The sequence below is a fragment of the Coffea arabica genome, chromosome 2c (genome assembly GCF_036785885.1).
Source record: "Coffea arabica cultivar ET-39 chromosome 2c, Coffea Arabica ET-39 HiFi, whole genome shotgun sequence".
Lineage (NCBI taxonomy): Eukaryota > Viridiplantae > Streptophyta > Magnoliopsida > Gentianales > Rubiaceae > Coffea > Coffea arabica.
Window position 1 is genome coordinate 9164368 of NC_092312.1, and position 23621 is coordinate 9187988.

At 33.9% G+C, this 23621-nt stretch overlaps 3 protein-coding genes across 3 annotated transcripts; 1 reads left to right on the forward strand and 2 right to left on the reverse strand.

Annotated features, from left to right (window-relative positions):
* Positions 1-525: 525 nt before the first annotated feature.
* On the reverse strand, positions 526-4943 carry LOC140034996 (protein SEEDLING PLASTID DEVELOPMENT 1-like). Its single transcript, XM_072074163.1, has 9 exons — positions 4199-4943; positions 3557-3771; positions 3083-3233; positions 2764-2955; positions 2332-2494; positions 1981-2219; positions 1527-1703; positions 1282-1443; positions 526-1091 (listed from the first exon to the last, which is right to left on the reverse strand). The coding sequence occupies exons 1-9, from the start codon at positions 4694-4696 to the stop codon at positions 852-854; spliced, it is 2037 nt and encodes a 678-aa protein (XP_071930264.1). The 5' UTR covers positions 4697-4943; the 3' UTR covers positions 526-851.
* A 3021-nt stretch (positions 4944-7964) lies between these two features.
* On the reverse strand, positions 7965-12471 carry LOC140034997 (ACT domain-containing protein ACR10-like). The gene is made up of 6 exons (XM_072074164.1): positions 12182-12471; positions 11309-11533; positions 10773-10878; positions 8738-9053; positions 8264-8548; positions 7965-8151 (listed from the first exon to the last, which is right to left on the reverse strand). The coding sequence occupies exons 1-6, from the start codon at positions 12333-12335 to the stop codon at positions 8014-8016; spliced, it is 1224 nt and encodes a 407-aa protein (XP_071930265.1). The 5' UTR covers positions 12336-12471; the 3' UTR covers positions 7965-8013.
* A 7906-nt stretch (positions 12472-20377) lies between these two features.
* LOC140034998 (probable cysteine protease RD19D) lies at positions 20378-23528 on the forward strand. The gene is made up of 4 exons (XM_072074165.1): positions 20378-21112; positions 22124-22243; positions 22496-22739; positions 22995-23528. Exons 1-4 carry the CDS (start codon positions 20393-20395, stop codon positions 23264-23266), a joined length of 1356 nt encoding a protein of 451 aa, XP_071930266.1. The 5' UTR covers positions 20378-20392; the 3' UTR covers positions 23267-23528.
* The last annotated feature ends 93 nt before the right edge of the window (positions 23529-23621 follow it).

Below are 23621 nucleotides of genomic sequence, written 5' to 3' on the forward strand. Positions count from 1 at the left end.
GTAGGGACCAAATTTGACTAATAAGAATTTGTAAGGGACTTAAAATTACACTTTTAAAAGTAAGGGACGAAAAAAGTCATTTTGCAAAATATGAGAGACATTTTGAACAATTTTCTCTCTCTCTCTTTTTTTTTTTTTTTTGGAATAACGATTACGATAGTTAGTAGGAGAAATTATGGGAGGTTAATGGTCGGTTGAAAAAAGGTGCATAAGGATATCAACGAAAATAAAACTTTATAGTGAATAGGTATCCGCATTGCATACAAAGTTGGTAACAATATGAATCTTAAATTCCCAGTTACTTTTTTCAGAAAATAGTGATCACCCCATATTCCTCAAAAAAAAGATCATATAGATTTTAGGGATTTTATTGAGTTAAAGATCTCAGCTTGCAAATAAATGCCTGATCAAGGAGTCCAACTTTAGGTATGAATGGCAAACTGCAAACGTACAATTGATAAAGATAATAAGCACAGGCAAGGAGCCGTTTTTTGTGAGAAAGAATTGCTGTATTTATTAGTAGGCTGGAACTGAAACATGGTTTTAATTTAGTTGCAAAACAACGATGCCCAGATACAAAAGAAAGTGGCTACTCTAATGAAGCCTATTTGTGATGCTTTTGAGAATATCTTTCTGTTTTAGATGATTAAGATTTCTGTACAAAAGTACAGATTACACTTGCAAGAAAAAAGAATGCGCTGTTGGAAGTTACAAGGCAGATCATACATAATTTACATTTGAGTTGAGCTGGGATATTTATCAACCGGGGTTGAAATTTGTTGCATCTCCACAAGCATTAGATTATTCAGGCAAAAGCGGGAGGCGAGCAACACTGGTAGCTCCACCACTTGTTAAAGACTTGTATCCTTCGGTGAACTTGAACCAAATCTGGAAAATTTAGAAGTTTTCTTAGTTAACCTTTGAGGAAGGATTTGCAGCCTCGGGTTTGACTCCGTGCCGGATTTCTCAGCAGCCAACTGATAACTCTTCACCAGCTCTAGTTGTCGAGCAACTATTTCAGAGCGCCTCGGAAGAAGTTCTACAGGCTCGCCACCCGGTATCACAATGTATTCAATTGCAAGTCGAGCCTCCTGTAAGGAATGAAACAAACGCAGGTCGAGTATCGTATACCAAATAACAAGCAAAACAACACTTGTCCAAATACATTGATTGCAATGCAACCAAAAGCAAACACAAATTCAAATACATCCTGTCATATGTCAGGGAATTATCATCTGGACAAAGTATATAAACCAGTAGAAATAAGTTAAGTTGGTGCACCTCCAAGGCATCAATCTCCTCCAATGATGGTTTTCGTTTAGGAGCATCATCTTCGACTTCAATGTCAAGAGTGTCCTTGACTAGCTGCTTTGTGGAAGAGCCGAAGTAATCCATTCCAAGGATCATACGGATTGCCTTTACCATTTGAGCCATTGTATTTGACTACATAATCCCACAAAAGCAGATGAACAACTGTACACGCATACAGGTATATTTTGCTTTAAAAACAAGTGTATTTAAGTTACCTTAATAACAAATATAGGTAAATGGTGGAACTTTGCTATCCCACGGATCCAAGGATTCTGCTTCATTTCAAAACTAGAAGCAAGAATACAATCAGCAGCACCTACGTCATCAGTCACATCTATTTCACCATCAAGCCCCATGACAGCTGTTACCTGTGTCAGATCAGCTTCCTGGATCTAGATACACATAAAAAGAGATTAACAAAAGTTGTCTAGCCCCAAGATGCTCTCTTAGTTACAGAATGCAATCCTAGTGAAATATGTGTACATACTGGAATTCCAATGAAACATGTAAAACAATTGATTTTGTGTCGATTAATAGCATGACACAAAAACCTTTATGGAATGAAATACTAAAAATTTTTTCTTGTGCCTTTTTTGCTGCCTATCTTAATAAAATCATTTGAAACTGAAATATGAAAGGACCAAGAGGATTGAAGACTGCAACATTTACCTTGAAAGTATACACACAGACAGGAGAACTCCTCTGGGGAAGATATCTATCATTATTCAATTTACTGGATTTGCGATAATAATCCACACCTTCATCATCAGACGTTGTTCCAACCTTTTCACTTTGACTATTGACCAGCTTAGAGTCTTGTACAGGATCTTTTTGGGTACTTAAAGAAGGTTTTAGAGAACTACTAGCTTCATCATCTACACGTCGGAGTTCAAACAGAGGAGATTTTCCTACAGCCCACAAGAAATTCTGATCAAGATGAGGTACTAATAACAGATCACAGGCTTCAGATATACTGGTTATACTAAAGTTTCAGGCATTCTGATGAGAAGCTCAGATTACCTGCAAGTATGGCATCCACTGTTGCATCCAGTCTATGATAGACACAGCACTCAGTTCTTGATATCATCTCTACTGCACATGTGAATGTAGGGGGTCCTTTCCTCTCGAGAATTGTTTTCTGCACTTTCCTTTTCCTTGCCTCCTCATCACCAAGAGTAACGCTCTATCATCCAATTAATGAATAGAAACCATCAAGTGGTCAATAAAGGTATGTCTAAGATATTCTAGACGCTTCGCAATTTCTTACAAATTACATCCTTTATTTTGATTACCAAATGAATAACCAGATAAAATAAGCATGCAAGAACTACAAAAACAAAATGCAAAGGAGACCAATTACACAAAAGAGAATGGCTTAACATCAATGTCATATACACACATAAATGCATACAGGTGGATGAAAATTCGCAAGGCAAAAACACTCCATTGTACCTCAATGCCACCAACAAGGATCTGCAGTGATGGGTTCTTTATTATACTCTCTATGGTCACTCCATGTGCAGTTGCAACAAGCTGAACTCCCCTCTGGGCAATTGTACTGGCAGCCAACGCTTCAAGCTCCGTTCCAATTTCATCAATGATAATGGTTTGTGGCATATGATTTTCTACTGCCTCAATCATCACCTGCTTGTTATCAGATGAGCGAAAAGAGTCAGGTGAAAGGATTGAAACATACCCATCATGCACAAGACAGAAAGCAGAAGACGGGATCCAAATGAAAAAGTGAACCATAGGATTGAGCTCAACGTACATTATGTTGCATGTGAACGTTTGGGACTTGCATCCTTCTAGCACGACCTATTCCAGCATGAGGAACATCTCCATCGCCACCTATCTCATTTGATGTATCGACAATAACAACACGTTTGTTCTGGTCGTCAGCCAGCATCCTTGCTATTTCCCTGCAGAAGCATAGGCTCGTAAATGCCAATGTTAAACAGCTAAAGAGTAACTCATTGGTAAATAACTACGTTGGCAAAGAGTGTGGGCCTTTTCTCTCCTTTTGCACAATGGGCTTGGAGAAATGAACAGATTAATTTATATCCTTTCTCAATTTGTACTTTCTACATAAGTTCACAGAAAGGTGAAAGCTATGGAGGTACTGCAGTTTAGTTATGAAGGTGGATGAAGACATGGAGACGTTCAAAAGCAAAGGCACTTCCAACATTGATCTGTCATTTAGATGATCGTCATTAACTTCAAGGAGGACATAAACGACGTATACCTGATCAACGTTGTTTTACCAACTCCAGGGGGCCCTATAACCAATATGGAACCTCCTTCTTCAACCAAGTCACGAATGATTTCAGCACTTCCGGACACAGCCCGACCTACCCGGCATGTAAGACCAATAATTTGCATTTTACGATTGCGAATGGCACTTATACGATGTAGAGAATGATCGATACCCGACCGGTTGTCGTCAGAAAAATCACCTACCTAGATAAATAAGGTAGTTTAACGCTGAAAGCTTAGTTACTCAAAAGATGTATACTTACCGACCATCAGCATAGAAAAGTATATTGCAAAGGCAAAGCTGCCGATGTGTCCATAAAGTGCAAATACATGGTTAACGAACGATGAGCACATTTCTGTGTGGCAAATTGTACATAAATAAGTTTTTTCCTTAATTAGGGAAACGTCTGACTGATCAACGTTCTTTCTTTAATCCACGAAGAAAGCTGAGTCTAAAAGTCTCAATCACAATAGTTGATCTACCCCACAGTTACAATAAAGTATTCAAGTGTACTATAAAGCCTTATGTGGAACATATTGACTTAGTGAGTTAATTTTAGTAAGGATAGTAACATATTAACTAAGTGAGCTAAATTCAATTAGTTCCATAATCAAGACCTATAAAAACAACCTTTGAAATAGCATGGCCAAGATCTTCAAGCTTCACGGGTTGTTCCGAGATCACCCAATCACCAGAGGGAAACCGAGCAAGAGGTTTTCGACCCAAATCCATAACAACCTCAATCAATTGCCCAATCTCCTGATGCCTGAACAGCTCATTCCTCATCCTCAAGGGCACCAGCTGAAGGAACAAGTCCAAATCCGAAACCACCTCGTCCCGAGAAGTCGAAGTAGAGGCCGAACTTAACGAAACTGACGACAACCCATTTCCGGAACTGGATCGGTCCCGCGGCCTCCGAATTTCCGGTGACCGAATCGAGGTCCCCGGCGCAGTAGACGATGAGATTTTGCCGCGTCCCCGACGGGTTCGACGAAATGCCTTGGAGAAAGTAGAAGCAGCTAGAGTGGAGCTACGGATGTAAGCAAAGGTTGAAATGGGTATCTGATTAGCCGACTGCCATGAGCTGTGGATGTCAATCAGCTCAAAATGTGAATTCAGAGCTTTCATTCTCTCTTCTACACTTCTTTCCCGCTGAAACACGCACAACCCACACTAAGCTATATATGCTGTTGTTTTAATATGGAAAAAAGGTTCTCACTTTCTTGTTGGGTATGGTGAATTTAGACTGGTGATTTTGAAGTGGGAAAGAAAGAGATCTCATTGGAGGGAAGGGGATGAGGAAGATGATGAGATGGAGGGAAGATTCGTTGGGATCTCCTATGGTGTAGGAGTGAAAGTGGGTTCCACTGAAGAGAAATACTACCTACTACTACAGCTAGTAGTTAACGAATGGAAGATTGTTAACGACCGTTGAAACTGACCACATACGCCTAACCACGTGGACGGAAAGGCTGCTTCGGACCGCACGTTCTACTCTGGTTGGCTACATGGCTTGGCGTGCTTGCTGGAACTGTTTGGAAGAAATTTTGTTGGAAACAATTTAGAAATGCTTCAGAAGTACTTATTTACTTGAAGAAAACAAATCTTAAACTGGAGAGTGACTGGTTCATTTAACCATCAAAAGGTTATGAATGATGAATGAATGAATGAATGATGCATGATGTTTTTATTTTTTATTTTTTTTCACTGATGGGTATATTACGTTAGGAAGCTGATGGTGATATATTATTGGGGCATTTTGTTTGCTATACAGCAAATCTTAGGGCTGCAGAGATATTCACCACTGATCTTTCCCTTGAAGAAAATGGCAATCAGGACTCTCTCAAATCTCTGAATGTTCTCCGAGTTTAGGAGTACTGCTCTGTTCTGGGATTCATTAGTCTCTGATGAGACTCTGAACACTTTTTTTTTCCATTTCCCTGAGTTGTACTACCCAGTTCTGAGACATCATGGCTGGAGTGTAATTAAAAAAAATGATCTCATGTATGTTCATTTGTATGCCTAAAAATGTAGGATCTGACCTGAATTATATATTTATATATTTTTTTAAAAAAAAAGTGAAATCTAATCTAATCTATATTTATATTTGTCACTAAAAAGGTGAGACCTGATTTTTTTTGTATATAAAAAGTGATTGCATGTGTGATTGATTTAGAGTAAAAAGTGGTTGAAAACCTAGGTTAGAATTAAATTTTACCAACTTTATTTTACAAGGGACATAAAGTTATTATTTTAAATGTGAATGGCAAGAAAATTTATTTGGCAAAATACAAGGGATGTTTTGAACTATTTTTCTTTTAATTATATTCCTAGTTTTAAATTGATAAGCCAAGAGATGAGTTACATTTTATTTTTCTTAAATGAGCTTAAACTCTACTTAGTACTTACGAGTTTATTGCCAAAATAACACTCTTGTTAAAAAAATATTCCCAATGTGATTTACTTTCAAAATTTATTCCCATAATGATGTTATTGTTGCCATCTAGTTATCCTGATTACCATGCACGATAACAAGAAAAGAAAGTTCAAATCTAATTTAAAGTATCCAACATGAACTAAAATTTTAAATTTTTTTTATTACAGAGGCACAAGAAGATTGCATAATTTTTATAATTTCTTTATAATTATTTAAAATAAATTCTACCATTATTGACCTTGCTATTATTGGGCTCTAATTTTTTAAAAATGTATCAAACCTATTGCATATATATTTTTCAAAAAATAAATTTTAAAATACAAAAGTTGCAACAAAAATTTCAACAAAAATTGTAAGCAATTAAAAAACTTCAAGACTATCATATTTATTTATGTTATCATTCCTACTCCTTAAAAAGACACGAAAATAATTTTCATTTGCCTTGAGATTATCAACTCGAGAAGCATATTTTTTAGATGCTGTTAATATAAATATTGATTTCTTCGAATTACGAGTGTGTTTGGATTGAAGATTATTTCACTTTATTTACACATTATTTACACACACTGACTTGCTTATATCATCAACACATTTTTCAATCACCTTTTTATCTCACATACATCATATCAAAAAAAGTGCTACCGTAAAAATATCTCAAATATAAGTTTGACAAGGGAAAGATGATGAAACAAAAAAATGCGGGAAGATTTAGAAAGAAAATTGGAGAAGATATTAGATGAAAAAGAGAAATGGAATGTGCTTTTATCTCCATCCTGACACATATGCTGCATAAGTGGCAAAAAAAGGATTATAAAAGTAATATATTATAAAAATAGATTACTTTGGGTATATGTTTTGGAAGAAGAGTTATTTTGGCAATAAACTCTAGTACTTACCTTGTTGCATTATAGAAATTGATACCTTTATTAAAAAATTTAATGCATTTAAGCCAAAATTTATGTCTAACGGCGTATTGCCATGCTTGGATGAATCCCATATATGCTAAATTTAAATTTCAAATAAAATTCACATATATGCCTGTCGTAAATGTCGAAAAAATTATATACGGCTGTTTGGATTCAAGAGTTTTTCAAAAATTAGATTTTCGAGTGCTATTAAAATTTTTAAAAAGTATTCTAAAAGGTACTCTAAAAAGTAGTCTGAATTTTTTTTAATGTTTAAAAAATATCCCAAAATATATTCTAAAAACTCTTTTACTCTTAAATATCCCAAAATATTTTCTAAAAATATCCCAAAATATACTATAAAAACTCTGCTACAATAAAATTTTTCAAAAACACCCCCAAAAACAGCTAATCTAAACGGATATGATTATCAATTTGCATTACTCCATAAACATGGTCAGCGTAAAATTTGTTTTTCACAACTTCATTGGAGTAAATTAATATTACTATTTCTACTTGGAGATCTCTGAGTCTTTGTAATTGTTCCATCTGTTAACCCGGTTTACTTTCTCTGTACATCAGCTCAGTTAGATCATAAATGGTAATTACTCGTTAGTAGTAGGACCACCTTTCCATATCGAAGCAGACACTACAGAGACATTCTGTAGTACCCCTTTAATGCATGAGATTTTGACAGCAAAATATCTAAATCGCCTTTCGTTCAATTTGGCCAGGGATGTTCCCAGATAACCCCACCACTCAAATCAAGAACCAATATATAGACATCTGAGAGGAAAATAAATACTAAGAAAACACAAGTAGAAAGTTTTTTAGAGAAACCATTTTTTGAAAACTAAACTTAATTGCTCAAAGATGGAGCACATGAGGCTGCTTATAGTCTTATCAGAGCTGCTTGAGCCCCTTTTACTTGTTTGAGCAACTTGCCTAATATTGCTTGTAATTAATTAACTCCTAATATTGCTTTACATTTACATTTACAATGAATCGCTGCTAGGAGTGGAATGATTTAAACAGAAATACGAAAGGGTAAAGATTTTGGACTGCCGTACACAAAGAAAGCGTGGAAATTGTTGCTGACGAACTCATTCCCATCCCATCAGCTTCTTTCGGACACATTCTTTAATTTCATTCCTTGGCAAAGAGAAGCCATCGCATTCATCAAGTAAGATTCTGTATACTTCCCACTCACGATCATGAATCCTGTGTCTTCCTATCTCCACCTACAATGAGTTGTGGGAACAGAGTATAGACCAAATGGTAATGCAAAGGAAACTTTACTTAAGGACCAAGATGAGAGATCAAATGAAAACCATCAAAACAAAAATGTAGTACCGAAAATATGCTTATATTCATGTTCTTGAGGGCTAGCGTTATATCATAGAAAACAAGAGGACGGCCTCTTCCAGATAACTCAACAGGATTAGCCACCAGCAGCTCAGTATCAGGGCCGCGGCTTATGACATCCACCCTAAGCGGGTGAGCAAGTTCCATTCGCAGTCGGGAGCACAGAGCATTCTTCTTGTTGGGATCACTTATCTGCTTCCCATCCGCTTGCGTTATAAATAAGTCCACCTCACAGTTACGCTTGGGGTTTGCAAAGAATCTTCCATAAGCGATCTGACATTCATAAAAATCAGTTCTTTACGTGGTATGGAACCTAAAGTTCCAGGCTCAATAAGTAAATCAATAAGTGAAGTCTAGTTACTCTTCTTTAGTCCTCTCAAGGATTTTAACTTAAAAGTTCCTTGCAGTGGAAAATCACAAATGCAAAAGATGGTATTCCAGGATGGAAAGCAAAAAATATACCTGGATATTATAATCTTTTAAGGTCCTCATTATATCATAAATGAGGCCTTTGTGATCTTGACATAAGACTCGAACAAGTGTGTGGGAGGGCCTGAGGCTGTTGTCCACCTCAATAGAAACAGAACTGGAGGCAAGAACTCCTAGCATTTCCAGTCTGAACATATCTTCAGTGACTGAAGATGGAAGAAATGATTGTGAATATGCAGTAACCTCAGGAATGGCTAGTTCAATTTCACAATTCAGCATGGCATCCCCCAAGACAGCTTTCAAATGATCAATTGCTTCTTCCTGTCTCTTTTTAGTGTGGAGAAGTTCCCTGATGTTAAAGAGAAGACAACTACTTTTAATAATGCATATAAAACAGTACTAAGTTAGAAATGTTGAAGTGTGATCTCCTCTCCTCATTGCTCATGCATACAAGCAAGCTCACAAGAGAACATGGCATTACAGGAACATATGCAATGTACATGCGTACACTAAGAACCCATGATGCACGTGCCAACAGAGAAGCAGATACACTCAATACACCCATTTGGATACAGAGTTCCGTGTTGCATAATAAATGGAATTATAAAATGAGAATAACAGACTGAAGGTAGGCAGGTGGAAGGTGGCAATATACCTTACCTTTTCAAATGTAGACGTAAAAGAAAAAATTACCAATCCTAATTCCACCTGTGCAAGAAACAAATCAAACTGAAATCTACCTAAACTTTTGGTGAGATCTGAGTTCTCCATTTATGTATCCTTGTTAGTTACATAATTTCATGTCAAGGTGTTCAGTATCTTAATTTCAATATGGCTTTGGGGTTTTCCCACAGTCATTCAAGGAGCAGTGACAATTCCACTTCTACTAATTCAGTTGGATATTGCATCTAATTTTCATCTTCTTGCTATTCTCATAACATTAGTTGAGGTGTATAGTAACATAGGGAAGCTGATGTGCACAACTTGCAATTGGACAAGTTTTTCTGATGTAAAATTGATATCAGCAAATAGCAGCAGAACTGTTTTGTCCTTCACGGCTAGGAATTTTGGCAGAATGCACCAACATGACTTGAACATGTATATAAACCCAAAAGAGCCTTAAGGAATTTCATGGGACTCCTTCAGATAGAGCAAGACAATGCGATTTAGCATTGCATTAAAAATACTATAAGTTCCAAATAGCAATCAGTGGATATATCATACTTCAGATGTTGGATTAAATTATGACACGCAACATCACTTATTAGATGCTGTCTAATATTTTCCAATAGATTGAGCAATACTATACAACTACAAGTTCATTATATCAATGCATTTATCAGTCAACAGCCATCAAATGAAAGTGCATAACTTCAGTTAAAGATTGATATGTGCGGGCAAGACAATAACTGCAGTTCAGAACCAGCAGGGATAAAAAAAATTCCTTATTTTACTTTGTTTTATCCCTTGAGTTTGCAATTGCTTTTACTGTATCAGTTCATAACTTACATCTCACGATGGCACTGTAGGTAATCCATCAAGCAGAAAATGCTTATATGGAATTTCTTTTAACTTCGCTAACAATTTCAGTGACTAAAATAGAACAGAAAAATTGAAAAAAATTTTGGGATATTTAAGGACTTTGAGAGCCAGCAGAGCAGTATATAGTTAATCAGTTTTACAAAGGACAAGAAGTAGTCCAAGAAGCATTATTGTCATTTTCTGTTCAAATAGTAATGCTGATATTCATTCTTATAACTGAAGAATACTGCATCAGTTAGCCACTTGTCTAATACTTAATCATTCCTCCATGGCCTGCAAATTGCACACCATGTTCCACGTGCTGCATTTCCTCAATAAGACAAATTTGAACTTCTCACTTTGACTATGGCCCAGAAAAGAGAATGCTGCGGAATATACAATATGCCTAATCACTACTTTACATTGGTACAAAAGCTTAGATGTGTTATGTTGTCTATTTTATTGGCAAAAGGATCAAAGACAAAATGCAGAAAGCAGTAGAAAATGCCAAAGTGCGTACACTTAAAATATGCCAGAAGAGAACAACCTGGTGTCCGTTACAAAGAAGAGATCCATGACTCCTCCATCTGGCGCAATGGATACCTTCACTCTTTTGATTGTGAGTTCTAATTCACAAAGGACCTGAGTTACATCTGCATAGGTGAATCCAAGAACCTCGGTAATTTTTTAGACGACGTAAAATCCATCATTACCAACTATCAGTAAGGAATAGCTGGAGTGAATCTACTAAGCAAGCAACAAAATCTTTTCCCCAGACAGCCAGCTTTTTACTACCGTCACCATGAGAACAAGTATGACGTCTATTTAGTGATACCAAATCTACGGCAATAGGACATTATACTCTATGAGGGTTAAAATATTGAAAATTTCAAGACCCCCCATGCATAAACAATTTTCAGGTCAAAATAGACCAGATTTTCCCAAATCTCAAGAAGATAACTACGAAGGAGAAGAAACAAGAAAAGCAAGCAGATCAAGGAGATTGGATAATACCTATGTTGTACTTCAGAAGATACTATATGCAGATACATGTATGTTAAGTTTGTAAAATACAAGGTTTACCATGCAAGAGTCCTTTCCGGTCATAGGAACACCAAAACTTGAGAAGGAATATATCCAGAGGCCTGGGCTGTTGAAACTCTGGTCTGTAATAGTAAATTCCTGATGCTGCAGGTGTACATGTTGGACACACCTCTTGAAGCCTCGTCTTCAACAAACTCCACCTGGTCATTGGCTTCCCAACTACCCAGAAAACTAAGTAACACCATTTACCATCTGTTTGAACATCTGTTTCAGCCCAAAAAGAATTAATAAACAAAACTTTAAGAGTTGAAAATTCCCAGTTTTGCTTAGAATACTGAATCTAGGTAAATTAACCATATCAGAATATTGCTTTTTCATTATGTACACCAAACCTCAAAATGAAAAAGTACCACTAAACAAAGATTTAAGAATCGGCATGACCCATCTTAGCTTTCACTAAACGTCTCATGTTTCACCAACTTGATAATAGTAAAAATAGCAGTATATCAAAAGATTTGAACCCTTAACAGTAACTACGTTTGCCATGAAGCCAAGGTACCTTCACTGGAACTACATCAGAACAGTATCAAACGAAAAAAGAAGGAAAAAAGTTCAAGACTTTACCATAATCTACATGCCTTCCGGCAACAAGTTGAAATGTTTTAAAGGATTCTTTAAAATAAGAAGCAAATTTCAACAAAATTTCCAAAAAACACAATGGCCGATCATTCTTTACCCTAATATGTTGTTGCCTTCTGAAACCTTAAATAAAAAAGCTGAATATTTTGGAAAAGAAAAAGAATAAAGTTGAAAATAATCACAGCCATTCTTTCATTTCTACACAAATCATCAAAATTCACAAAAAAAAAATGCAGCATGATACAGATTAAGGAACACAAGAAACTGTTGTACCTCCTCTGGCAATGCTAAGGCCAAAGAGCAAGATTACCCTACAAAGATCACAGCCAAGACCAGTCTTGTCTGGACAATTCACAGTGATTACTGTGTGATCAACCGCGCTCTCCGCTTCCTTAATCAAAACCGCATCTTCATATATTACCCCCATTTCTCCAACTTCTTTAACAGTGACGTAGCTTACTTTCCCTTTGAACTCTGTTTCATTGACCTAATTGTTAAAATGAAGCAAGGGAGGAATGACTACCGAGGATGGTCCACAGTAAAACAGAGCCCAAAATTGAAGAAAAAGAAGAAGGGGTACAAGTGTGAAAACACAAAAACAGATAAAGAGTGTGGTTTGGCCTTTATGTTCTTTCTCTGATTCTCTCCATCTAATGTCTAAATTGAGGAGGAGTCGGGACTGGGGGATGCCATCCAGAAAAGTGGGACTCCAACAAATATAGGACTTTTTTCCCATTTTCTTCTTTTCTTTTCATTTCTGCTTTTTTGGTTTCTCCGTAGCTAGCTTTGCTGGACGCCGTTTATTTTTGGGAGCTTATTTGACGGGAAAACCGGAAAGGGATAGAAAGCTACTAGACAAGATTGCTTGTTTTGAAGGTGGTAAAGCGATGGAGAAGAAAGAAAATTTTGGATAAGTCACTCGGACAAATACCGTTAAATAAAACTACTGCTTCCCTTGGCTTAAAATATGGGTGAAAAAATGAAAGACAGTTGAAGTAAGCTTCATAAAATTTTTTAAGATATCACTTTTATCCTAAATGTCTATTAAACAAAATTTTATTGATATATGTATTCAATATCATTTTATTTTTTTCATAAACTATCAAACAACATCAAAATTAATCGATTCTCTTCTTTTCTTTTCTTTTCTTTCATAACCTTTCTCTTTTTTTCTCTTCGATCCTAAACTCTCAAACTAAGTAGCCATATATCTTCATTGATAATTCAGTCAACAATTTGTTACGTGGTTTATCTTTTATATATATATATATATATATATTTTTTTTTTTTTATTATTATTATTTTTTTTTTTTTTTGCAATGTAAGACATATATACATAGAGAGAGAGAGAGAGGGGTATATATAGAATGTTTAAAATCTAACTTAAGTGACAGAAATATTGTTCAAGTAAATGTCGACGTGTTAACATGTTCATCTTGTCTTGGCATAAGCAACATGAGCCCTCACTATTCTTACCGGATAAATGAATAAGTCGAGGCATCTCTTGTGTCTCTGTCCACCTAAAAGGCTTAAACATGAAGGGAAGGTAGCAACAAATTCACAAGTCTAGACACTAGTTTGTTTTTGGAAACGATAACTATTATATATCCTAATATATCCTCGACTAGGGGAGAGAAGATGGGTCTAAGGAGATCCAGAGATAATTCGGAGGGAACTGAACCATTATCGAAAAATTATCTGGAGAAAAATGAACCACTATCGGACCAGACAGATACACTATACGCTCGTTTGATTTCTTTGAATCTAAACCACTTTTAAATACGGTATTTGATGGAAGGCAAAATTTGAACCTTTGCCTCCCACTCCACCAAGTCAAAGGCCGGTGGCTACAAGTCTAGACACTAGTGCCCCATCAATTTTCTTGCATAAATTGTAGGGTCCGTTTGAATTCTTGTTTTTGGGTCTGTTTTTGAAAAACTGTTTTTCACAATCCAAATGCTACAGTAAATGTGTATTTCAAAAACAACTCAAAAAACACCAATATCCAAACAATATATCAAAAACAACTCCAAATACATATTTAATATGTTTATTTCAACTTATATATTTCAATTATGTATAGGATATATATATATTATATTAATTTAAATATATTTATTTATACATATTATAAATATTTTACTTTTATAAAATATATTTTTATATATTTATATAAATATTATATATTATATATATTATAAATATGTTATTATACATTTATATAAATGTTATATATTATATATATTATAAATATGTTATTATACATTTATATAAAAGTTATATATTATATATATTTAATATATACATAATATATATTATATATATTGAACATTTATATAAATGTACATTTAAACATAATATATATATTTATGTATATTTATAATATACATTTATATTATGTATTATATATAATATAATACATTTATACATTTATATTAATATACATAATATTAATTACACATTTATACATAATATTAATAAATGTATACATTTATATTTATTACATTAATACATTTATACATAGTATTAATATATATTTATAATATATTCATTTATACATTTATATAATATTCATTTATAATTTATACACATTTATAATAATATACATTTATATATTTATAAATATATTTATATTATGTATTATATATAATATAACACACTTATAATACATTTATATATTTATTTATAAATATAATATATAATATATAATAAATAAATATAATACACTTATTTATTTATATATAATATATAAATTTATTTATAAATATAATATACTTATTTATTTATACATAATATATAAATATATTTATTTATAAATATTTATAATTGTATTATAAATGCATAAATGTATATAAATATAAAAACATAAAAATTATAAATTGTAATATACATTTATATAATATTCATTTATAATTTATACACATTTATAATAATATACATTTATACATTTACAAATATATTTATATTATGTATTATATATAATATAATACACTTATAATAAATTTATATATTTATTTATAAATATAAATATAATAAATAAATAAATAAATATAATACACTTATTTATTTATATATAATATATAAATTTATTTATAAATATAATACACTTACTTATTTAGAATAATATATAAATATATTTATTCATAAATATATATAATTGTATTATAAATGCATAAATGTATATAAATATAAAAACATAAAAATTATAAATTATAATATACATTTATATAATATTCATTTATAATTTATATATTTATAGTAATATACATTTAAACATTTATAAATATATTTATATTATGTATTATATATAATATAATACATTTATATACAAATATATGAATATATTTATTTATAAAAGTACAAATATATTTATTTATAAATATTTAAATATATATATTTATAAATATTAATAAATGTATTATAAATGCATAAATGTATATAAATATAAAAATATAAAATTTATAATTTATAATTTATACATTTATATAATATTCATTTATAATTTATAATTTATAAATATATTTATATTATGTATTATATATAATATAATACATTTATATATTTTTATATAAATTTATTTATTTATAAATATTTATAAATGTATAATTATATATTGTTATAAAAATATAAAAATTATAAATTATAAAAATACTCGAAAATATGTTTTAAAAATACATCTAAAAATAATCTATAAAACATCTACAGTAAAAGTTTTTTATATAATTTTTGAAAAACAACTCCAAAAACAACTAATCCAAACGGACTTGTATTTGAAAAACGAAATGCTACAGTGCTGTTTTTGAAAAATAACCCCAAAAACAGCTAATCCAAACGGACCCGTAGTTGTAGCTTGTTAGTATCTGTTTTTTAACAGATAAATTAACAAATCGGGCGTTTTATGTGGGCGTCTGTACGGGCTAAAACGGGAACACAAGGAAGGAAGGTAGCAAGTTCAACGTGTCTAGGCTCTACAGTTTATAAGAAACGTCGCGGTTTGCGATTGGTTTGTTCAATAAGGATATTTTCCTTCTTTCTGGAAGTGGATACCATCATGTACAGGGCATTCGGACATTTCAATCAAAAGTGACACTAAGTGCACACCTCCGTACACCTTTTACTAATAGTGTGCTCTTGACTTGATCTGATTTGTATATCACACAATTTAAGAAGAATTAGTTAAGTTTGTTGAAAGAGTGAATTTAATCTATTATTTTTTTTAAAATATTGTTACATTAATATTAGGAGTGTGACTAATCGTTATATTTTTACATTAATTACAACAATAATACTGACTGAGGGAGGTTGCACTATTCATGACTAAGTAATGATGTACAATAAACAAGGGTATCTTAGAGGAGTTTAAAGCTAATTATATCTTTTAATTGAAAATTTTATTATAATTTGAAATAAATAAAAAAAAATAAGACTATTAAGATGAGACGAAAAGAGTAAATGTTATCAATACTCGTGATACAAGTCATTAATGCATCACGAACATTAATAACTTGTACAGTTAGTACTAAAAGTCACGTTGGTGTGAATTTAGAATGTAGGGGGTATGAATTTAGCTCATCCCCCGGATCAAGGAATTCAAATGATTTGACTAGTTCATTGCATTGACAAACATAGCACTAAAAAGGATCAGATTTTCTTTTTTGTGTATGGCAAAACTGGTGGAAAAGTAGTGTGCTGGACACCATAAGTCTCCACCAAACTGTTGAAGTTTTTTTTTTTTGGGAACTCTTGAAGGTTTCTACTGTTCCTAATTGGATGTTGACACTCATGCAAGTAAAGGTGCCCTAACATTTACATAACATCCTTTCTCGACTTACTTATCGAAAAAGGGAAGTAACATTTGCTGAACTTTCTTTATCAATTCTCTGCTGACAATGAACAGAATAATATGGACAGCTACAAAATACCCGTGGGGGCGGGGGGGGGGGTGTGAAAATTATGGCACTCGCTGAACTATTGAGTGAGATTTAAGGCCACTGAGAGGGAAGGATAAATTAAAACTTGGTTCCCGCATAAGAGGTTCAGATGTATTTAACATTTTTTTCTTTTTTGGTAAAAATACAACTAAATCGAGAAAGTATCTAATGTAAAGATAACAATAAATGTCATTGCGATATAAATTGGAAGGTATTTTCTAACGAGCACCCTACATATTTAATATTCATCTGTTCTGTTATGTATATGCACATATTACATTTTCTAGCATTTGTATGTATTTTTTTTATTTAATCTAACCTATCTTTTCTTCTATTTATTTTATTTTTCTAATTAATCTTATAATTTTAAAATTATAACATTTGAAAATATATCTCGACGTGTTGGGCACTCGGTTGATAAAATCCAAATTGGAATTATGAACACCAAAGCGCGACTCGTGCATAGGTATTTTGTATGATTGTGATTTCAATTGCTTTCCTTTCCCCATGCGCGGCGCCGCAGTATCAACATTTTAGCAGCAAGTTGCGCACGAGTGCACATTAGCTGAAAGTGTGAAAAGGAAGCAACAAATGTTTGACCTTTGCGAGATCTTAAGAAATGCCTAAAAATGTCTTGTCCGTGTCCACGCGGACGGTTAGGAGTCCAGAGATATTGGAATGACTAAACTTTGGAATGTATTGCCTCGGTCGAACGTTGGCACTAGACGGTCTGTTTTGACGGTAAGTTATTTGGAATTATTTGAGATATTTTTATTGTAGTATTTTTTATGATGCGATGTATGTGAGATAAAAAGATATTGGGAAGATAAAAAGGTGTATTGGAAATTGTAGAGATAATGTAAGCAAATAAAATTGGAAAAATATGAAGCAATCCAAACAAACCCTTTGGAAGAGTTTTTGAGTTTGGGATAATTCCAAAAACCTTTTCCTTAGACTTTTAATAAATAATATCACTTAACATTCTTGAAGTTTTAAAAATATTACTTGTCTCTCTTATTAGTTTTTAAATCTTTGTAATGTTCTCAACCTAATTCAAATTATATGATTAAGACATTATGTTTAAAAAAGAGAAAATTATACTATGTAGCTTTTGAACCTAAAAATTAGAAAAGAGAATGGAATAAAAGAAGGTTATGGTAAACAATTATTTTTTCTTATTAAAGTATTGAGTTGGAGGAAAAAATCGCAAGGACGAAAGCTTGCCTTCTCATATTACCCCGTGATATTACTATAGCATTAACTGGTTTATCTCTCTATTTATCATAACTTGATGCTTTGTTTGGGTTGTTATTTTTTGAAATCATTGTAGAAAAATTTATTATGATGATCTGATATACATACATACATATACATATATATATATATATATATGAGGTAAAAAAGTGATTGGGAAACATATTTACAGAAAACATTAAAAAAAATTTCTTAAAAAAATTGCAATCCAAACACCGCCTTAGACAACTCCTTTATAATGTATGAATCCCATTAACAAATATCTTTAGAAATTAGGTGCATGGCTAATATCAAAACATGAAAATTTTGTATATGCAATTGATTTTCTTTTGAATTTTCTGAAATGCTAAGTTATTTAAATCAATGAAATACTTCACAGTTCACACACAAAAAAAAAAAAAAAATTCCACTAAGAGATGACACGATATTCCGTTTTACCCAAATGGAATATTCTATGCCTGAAAAATTACTGGAGGTGGCTGTCACAACTCATAGGTGCACAAAGATGAGCAGATTGACGAAATGTTGGTTTTACCAACCACATAACTCGACACCCCAGGTTAGTAGCACGTGGAACTTTGCTATTTGCTTTAATTGCACGTGTTTAGACTTTTTCGTAGCAATCCCCGCGAGACTTTTCTAATGTAGACCTCCGCTCCATCTCTTTTCATGTACACTACTACTATTTGATTCGAATATTTTAGTCCGTTACGCTGCATTTTAATGCAAGTTTTGTTCGTCGCCATCAACCTCCATCCACCAACTTACCATTTACCAACTTCCAACTACTGAGGGATGCTGTGAATTCTTTGGCATCGTTGAAGAACACCAAAATTAAGCCCAAAGTCTCTATTTACTGTTGCCATGCTGGAGAAGATGACCAAATTAAGGGTCCATCTGGTGGGGAGTAAAATATTTTTTTTTCGGAAAACGTCTTTCCATGGAAAATATTTGATACATTATGTGTCGAAGGTCCGTTTGGATTATCTGCTTTTTAGGGTATTTTTAAAAATTTTTTACTGTAACAGAGTTTTTATAGTATATTTTTAGAAAATATTTTGGAATAGTTAAGAGTGGAAGAGTTTTTAAAATATATTTTGAGATATATTTTAAACACTAAAAAAAATTAGACTATTTTTTAGAGTATCTTTCAGAGTATTTTTTAAAAATTTTAATAATATTTAAAAAATTAATTTTTGAAAAATTGAAGGATCCAAACACACCATCGTGCGAGAAAATTTTACACAAGTTCCCAACTCCGCTATTGTGGTGTTAGGCCTACTTTGTTAAATCTAAGTAACATTTTATGTAAAATGTGAAATAATAGTTGGTGTCCATATGATCAAGTTGGTGAGGGAAAGGAATGCATAGCCAAGCCAGCCCAACTGCCGAATTATGGTTGCAGTTTGTGCAGTGGGCTCTCTGTTTATGTCGGACTCCTCAAAGTTTGCGGTTTTGGGCTCAAATGGGTAAAAAAAGAAAAAGAAAAAGAAAAAGAAACTAATCTTTAGACGTTTCGTTTAAATTATGATGAAATGTTGGATACGTGGAGAACGCAAAGGAGCTGAGGCTTTTGCACGTGTCGTCATGGAGGGTGAAGAAGCTTGCATGCAGCAGCGTTACACATAAAATGATAAAATCTAGCAGCGGAATACCGAAATTATCCCTAACCATTTTTCATGCATTCTTCTTCTCGTTTGTTCCTTTTCTTCCTTGTACAAAATCCTCAACTTTCTTTTTTCGGTCGGTTTTTACAAACAAATGAAACTTCTTCATTCATAGTTTGCACCATAAACTTATGGAATGAAAATCCACCTTTTTCCTATACATCAAGGAAAGAGAGAGGCAATGATAATGATGAAGCATTCCACATTTAATTTAAGACATATTGATATATTATTCCTGAAATAATTTGTTTTAAAAACTTAACGACAACTTAAAAATTTTAACATACATTTTGACACGTTATATTTGATTATCATTTATTGAATTTTAACTATATTATAGTTTCTTTAAAATAAATTTCTTTACATGAGAAATGAGCCCTTTTTAAAAAAAAAAAAAAATCTACTCTAAATGACTTACGTCAATTACAAACTAATTGACGATACATATCCTTAATTTTAGAAATTTTCAAACTTGCATTTTTTACTTTAAGTGGCTTTTTGTGAATGAACTTTTTCTTTTTTCGTTTGTTAATTTGACTTATTGTGTTGTGACACATAAATTTTGTGATCACCTATATAAAATTTGTTAACTAATTTCATGGTACTACACAATTTAATTACTTTGTGCTGCGATGAGGGGCAAAAGTGTCACTTCGGGGTCTGACAGTCCTATTTCCTTGCACCATTTTCTTCTCCCCTTCTACGACACTCCTCCCCGTTCCATTCCAGACCAGGGTCCAAAACCACCGTCCAAGAGAGGAGCAGACTGCAGAGTGATACATACAGGCACAAAGATGATGATGACAAGCGGAGGTCTGATGCTAACCTGCACTCTGGCTATTACCCTCTTATCCTGCGCACTCATCTCTTCAACCACTTTCCAACATGAAATTCAGTATCGAGTACAAGACCCGTTAATGATACGCCAAGTCACCGACAATCACCACCACCGCCACCACCCAGGTAGGTCTTCTGCAAACCATCGTCTACTGGGCACCACCACAGAGGTTCACTTCAAGTCCTTCGTGGAGGAGTACGAGAAAACTTACTCTACGCACGAGGAGTACGTGCACCGCCTGGGGATTTTCGCCAAGAACCTCATCAAGGCCGCGGAGCACCAGGCCATGGACCCCTCCGCAATCCACGGCGTCACCCAGTTCTCTGATCTCACCGAGGAGGAGTTTGAGGCTACGTACATGGGCCTTAAAGGTGGCGCTGGAGTTGGTGGGACCACCCAGCTGGGGAAAGATGATGGGGATGAGAGTGCAGCAGAGGTGATGATGGATGTATCTGATTTGCCGGAGAGTTTTGATTGGAGAGAAAAAGGTGCTGTGACCGAAGTGAAGACGCAGGTAATTCTCGACTCATTTTATTCTACAGTCGGCCAGTCCATTTTTTTGAGTTTGCTACTACATTTGCTTTATTACCTTTTAATGTGTATCAATCGTGACCATTTGCGGGGGATGTGGAAGCAGTGTTAAAAAGCATGGAAGCTAGCTGAATGAATTCCCCATTGACTTCGATGAGAAGGTTAAAGAAATATTATTATTGGTGGTCTTGCGGACTGAGTTTGGCTGAACATTTTAGACTGAAATTAGACTGGGTAAATGAGTTCCTTCACTTAATTGTTGGTGAAGTAGAGACTCATAATTTTGGTAGTAACTGAGAATAAATGTGTTTTGAATATAATTAAATTTCTTTAGTACCTTGCTGTTTATGGTATTGTTGTTTGATGTTTCATCCACATTTACGATTAGTGCATACATGAATCACCACCAGTTTTATCTACCCAAAGAGAGAGAGCAAAAAAAGGGAATCACTACCAGTTTTAGCTAGGCTGTGTAGATATGATATAGGAATAAAAATAATGTTCCAAAGAAATTGATGGCTCCAATTAAGAAACTCTGCTCTCATTTTTATTTATGGTTACACCATATTCCAAATATCTTATGGCAAAGTCTGTAAAGTGCTTACAACACCATATTCTAATGGTGTTGGAAATATATAGGGGTTAAGATATCAAAACTCAAGATATTTTTCCTACTTTTAGGCATTACATTTGGCCATTGTTTTTCTGTTAGAAATCAACATGCCTGTTGGATGTCATGCATGGACAAATTGCTGTACGTATTTTGTAATAATGGTGCAGGCCAGTAAATATGTGACTTATGTTCCTAGTTCATAGCAGTAGCAACGCTAGCTGAATCTGTAATTGGAATTTTGCAACAGCATTTATCTATGACAATTGCCAATTAGATATGCTCCATCAAGGCTGTAAGTTTGTGCCAAAATTTTTTCCCGTGGAAAGAAGAACAGCTTCATTAATTCCATCTTATTTATAAGTTGAAAGTTATACATTGCAGGGAAGATGTGGATCGTGTTGGGCTTTTAGTACAACTGGAGCTATTGAAGGAGCTAATTTCATTGCAACTGGCAAGCTTCTCAGCCTAAGTGAACAGCAGCTTGTGGATTGTGATCATATGGTTGGTTAAGTTTCTTTGAAACTCCTTGACCAGTTGGCTTTTCGCAAGATTTAATGCCATTTCTGGGTGGCACATGAGTTCTTCTAGCTTAACATGTTTGCAATAACTAGTCTAAATGGCTAATCTTTTGGATCATGTGGATGTAGAATAGGACTAAACGAACACTTTAATTGTAGTTGAGGCTGATCCTTCGTATTTTGGTTGACAATGTCTATGAGACATGAATTTGTTTCTTTGTGGTTTTCTCTGTAGTGTGATTTAAAAGAAAAAGATGACTGTGATGATGGATGCTCTGGAGGGCTAATGACAACTGCTTTCAACTACTTGATAGAGGCAGGAGGTATAGAGGAGGAGGTAACCTATCCCTATACTGGGAAACGCGGAGAATGCAAATTCAATCCTGAGAAAGTTGCGGTGAAAGTGCGGAATTTCACAAAAATCCCTGAGGATGAGAGTCAAATTGCTGCCAATGTAGTGCATAATGGCCCGCTTGCAAGTAAGAATACTAGTATCGATAAGTGATGCATTTATTTTTCTCACAAAATTCTGCTTCTCCTGGTCAGTTGGAGCATGAATTTTGAGCATACGCACTTGAGCATATTTGCTGCTATATGTTTTCTGGGCAGAAATTTTATTGGAAAAAAAAGACATTCTACTTCATGTAAAGGAGTGGCCATATTTGTGAACATTCCATACATTGGAATCTACTTATTATTGTAGCAACCACTCAAGGAGATATTCTACCATGCAGTTGGATTGAATGCGGTATTCATGCAAACTTACATCGGGGGTGTGTCATGTCCTCTTATTTGTGACAAAAAGAGGATCAACCATGGTGTTCTTCTCGTGGGCTATGGTTCTAGAGGCTTCTCAATCCTTAGGCTTGGCTACAAGCCATACTGGATTATCAAGAACTCATGGGGGAAGCGTTGGGGCGAACATGGTTACTACCGGCTTTGTCGAGGGCACAACATGTGTGGAATGAGCACAATGGTTTCAGCTGTGGTGACACAGACCTCTTGATACCAAAACATCTCTGCTCTTCAGAGGTTGTATGCAAGGTGGTTTGCTCTTGGAAGATCTTATCATGTTTTCGAAATATTTAGGTTTGTATAATATGAAGGGTAGAGGGTAATAAGAAACAAACAAAAGTTCAGGCCTGTTTCTGATAGGAATGGAATATGATCGGAGTCATTTGTTACTGGATCTTTCAGGATTTCTCCTCTGTTTTTCGTTTCCAGTGATTTGCTGTTCTTTGTATAAATGTGCCACCTTTGTACTTCAATGTCGATGACTTTTTTAATCTCTGGATTAGTCATGAGTCGAGCAACCATTCATTGTCCATGCGGTCATTTGTCAGAACTAAGCGTAATTCAGG

Excerpts from the sequence above, each read along its gene's own strand:
- LOC140034998 (XM_072074165.1), top strand. The coding sequence starts at position 20,393 with ATGAGGGGCAAAAGTGTCACTTCGGGGTCTGACAGTCCTATTTCCTTG. Across the intron at positions 22,244-22,495 it reads TTGTGGATTGTGATCATATG|TGTGATTTAAAAGAAAAAGA; the intron begins GTTGGTTAAGTT and ends TTTTCTCTGTAG. Across the intron at positions 22,740-22,994 it reads GCATAATGGCCCGCTTGCAA|TTGGATTGAATGCGGTATTC; the intron begins GTAAGAATACTA and ends TCTACCATGCAG.
- LOC140034997 (XM_072074164.1), bottom strand. The coding sequence starts at position 12,335 with ATGGGGGTAATATATGAAGATGCGGTTTTGATTAAGGAAGCGGAGAGC. Across the intron at positions 10,879-11,308 it reads CCGGAAAGGACTCTTGCATG|ATGTAACTCAGGTCCTTTGT; the intron begins GTAAACCTTGTA and ends TCACCTATGCAG. Across the intron at positions 8,152-8,263 it reads TGAATATAAGCATATTTTCG|GTGGAGATAGGAAGACACAG; the intron begins GTACTACATTTT and ends AACTCATTGTAG.
- LOC140034996 (XM_072074163.1), bottom strand. The coding sequence starts at position 4,696 with ATGAAAGCTCTGAATTCACATTTTGAGCTGATTGACATCCACAGCTCA. Across the intron at positions 3,772-4,198 it reads TTGGCCATGCTATTTCAAAG|GTAGGTGATTTTTCTGACGA; the intron begins GTTGTTTTTATA and ends TTATTTATCTAG. Across the intron at positions 1,704-1,980 it reads TCTGTGTGTATACTTTCAAG|ATCCAGGAAGCTGATCTGAC; the intron begins GTAAATGTTGCA and ends ATGTGTATCTAG.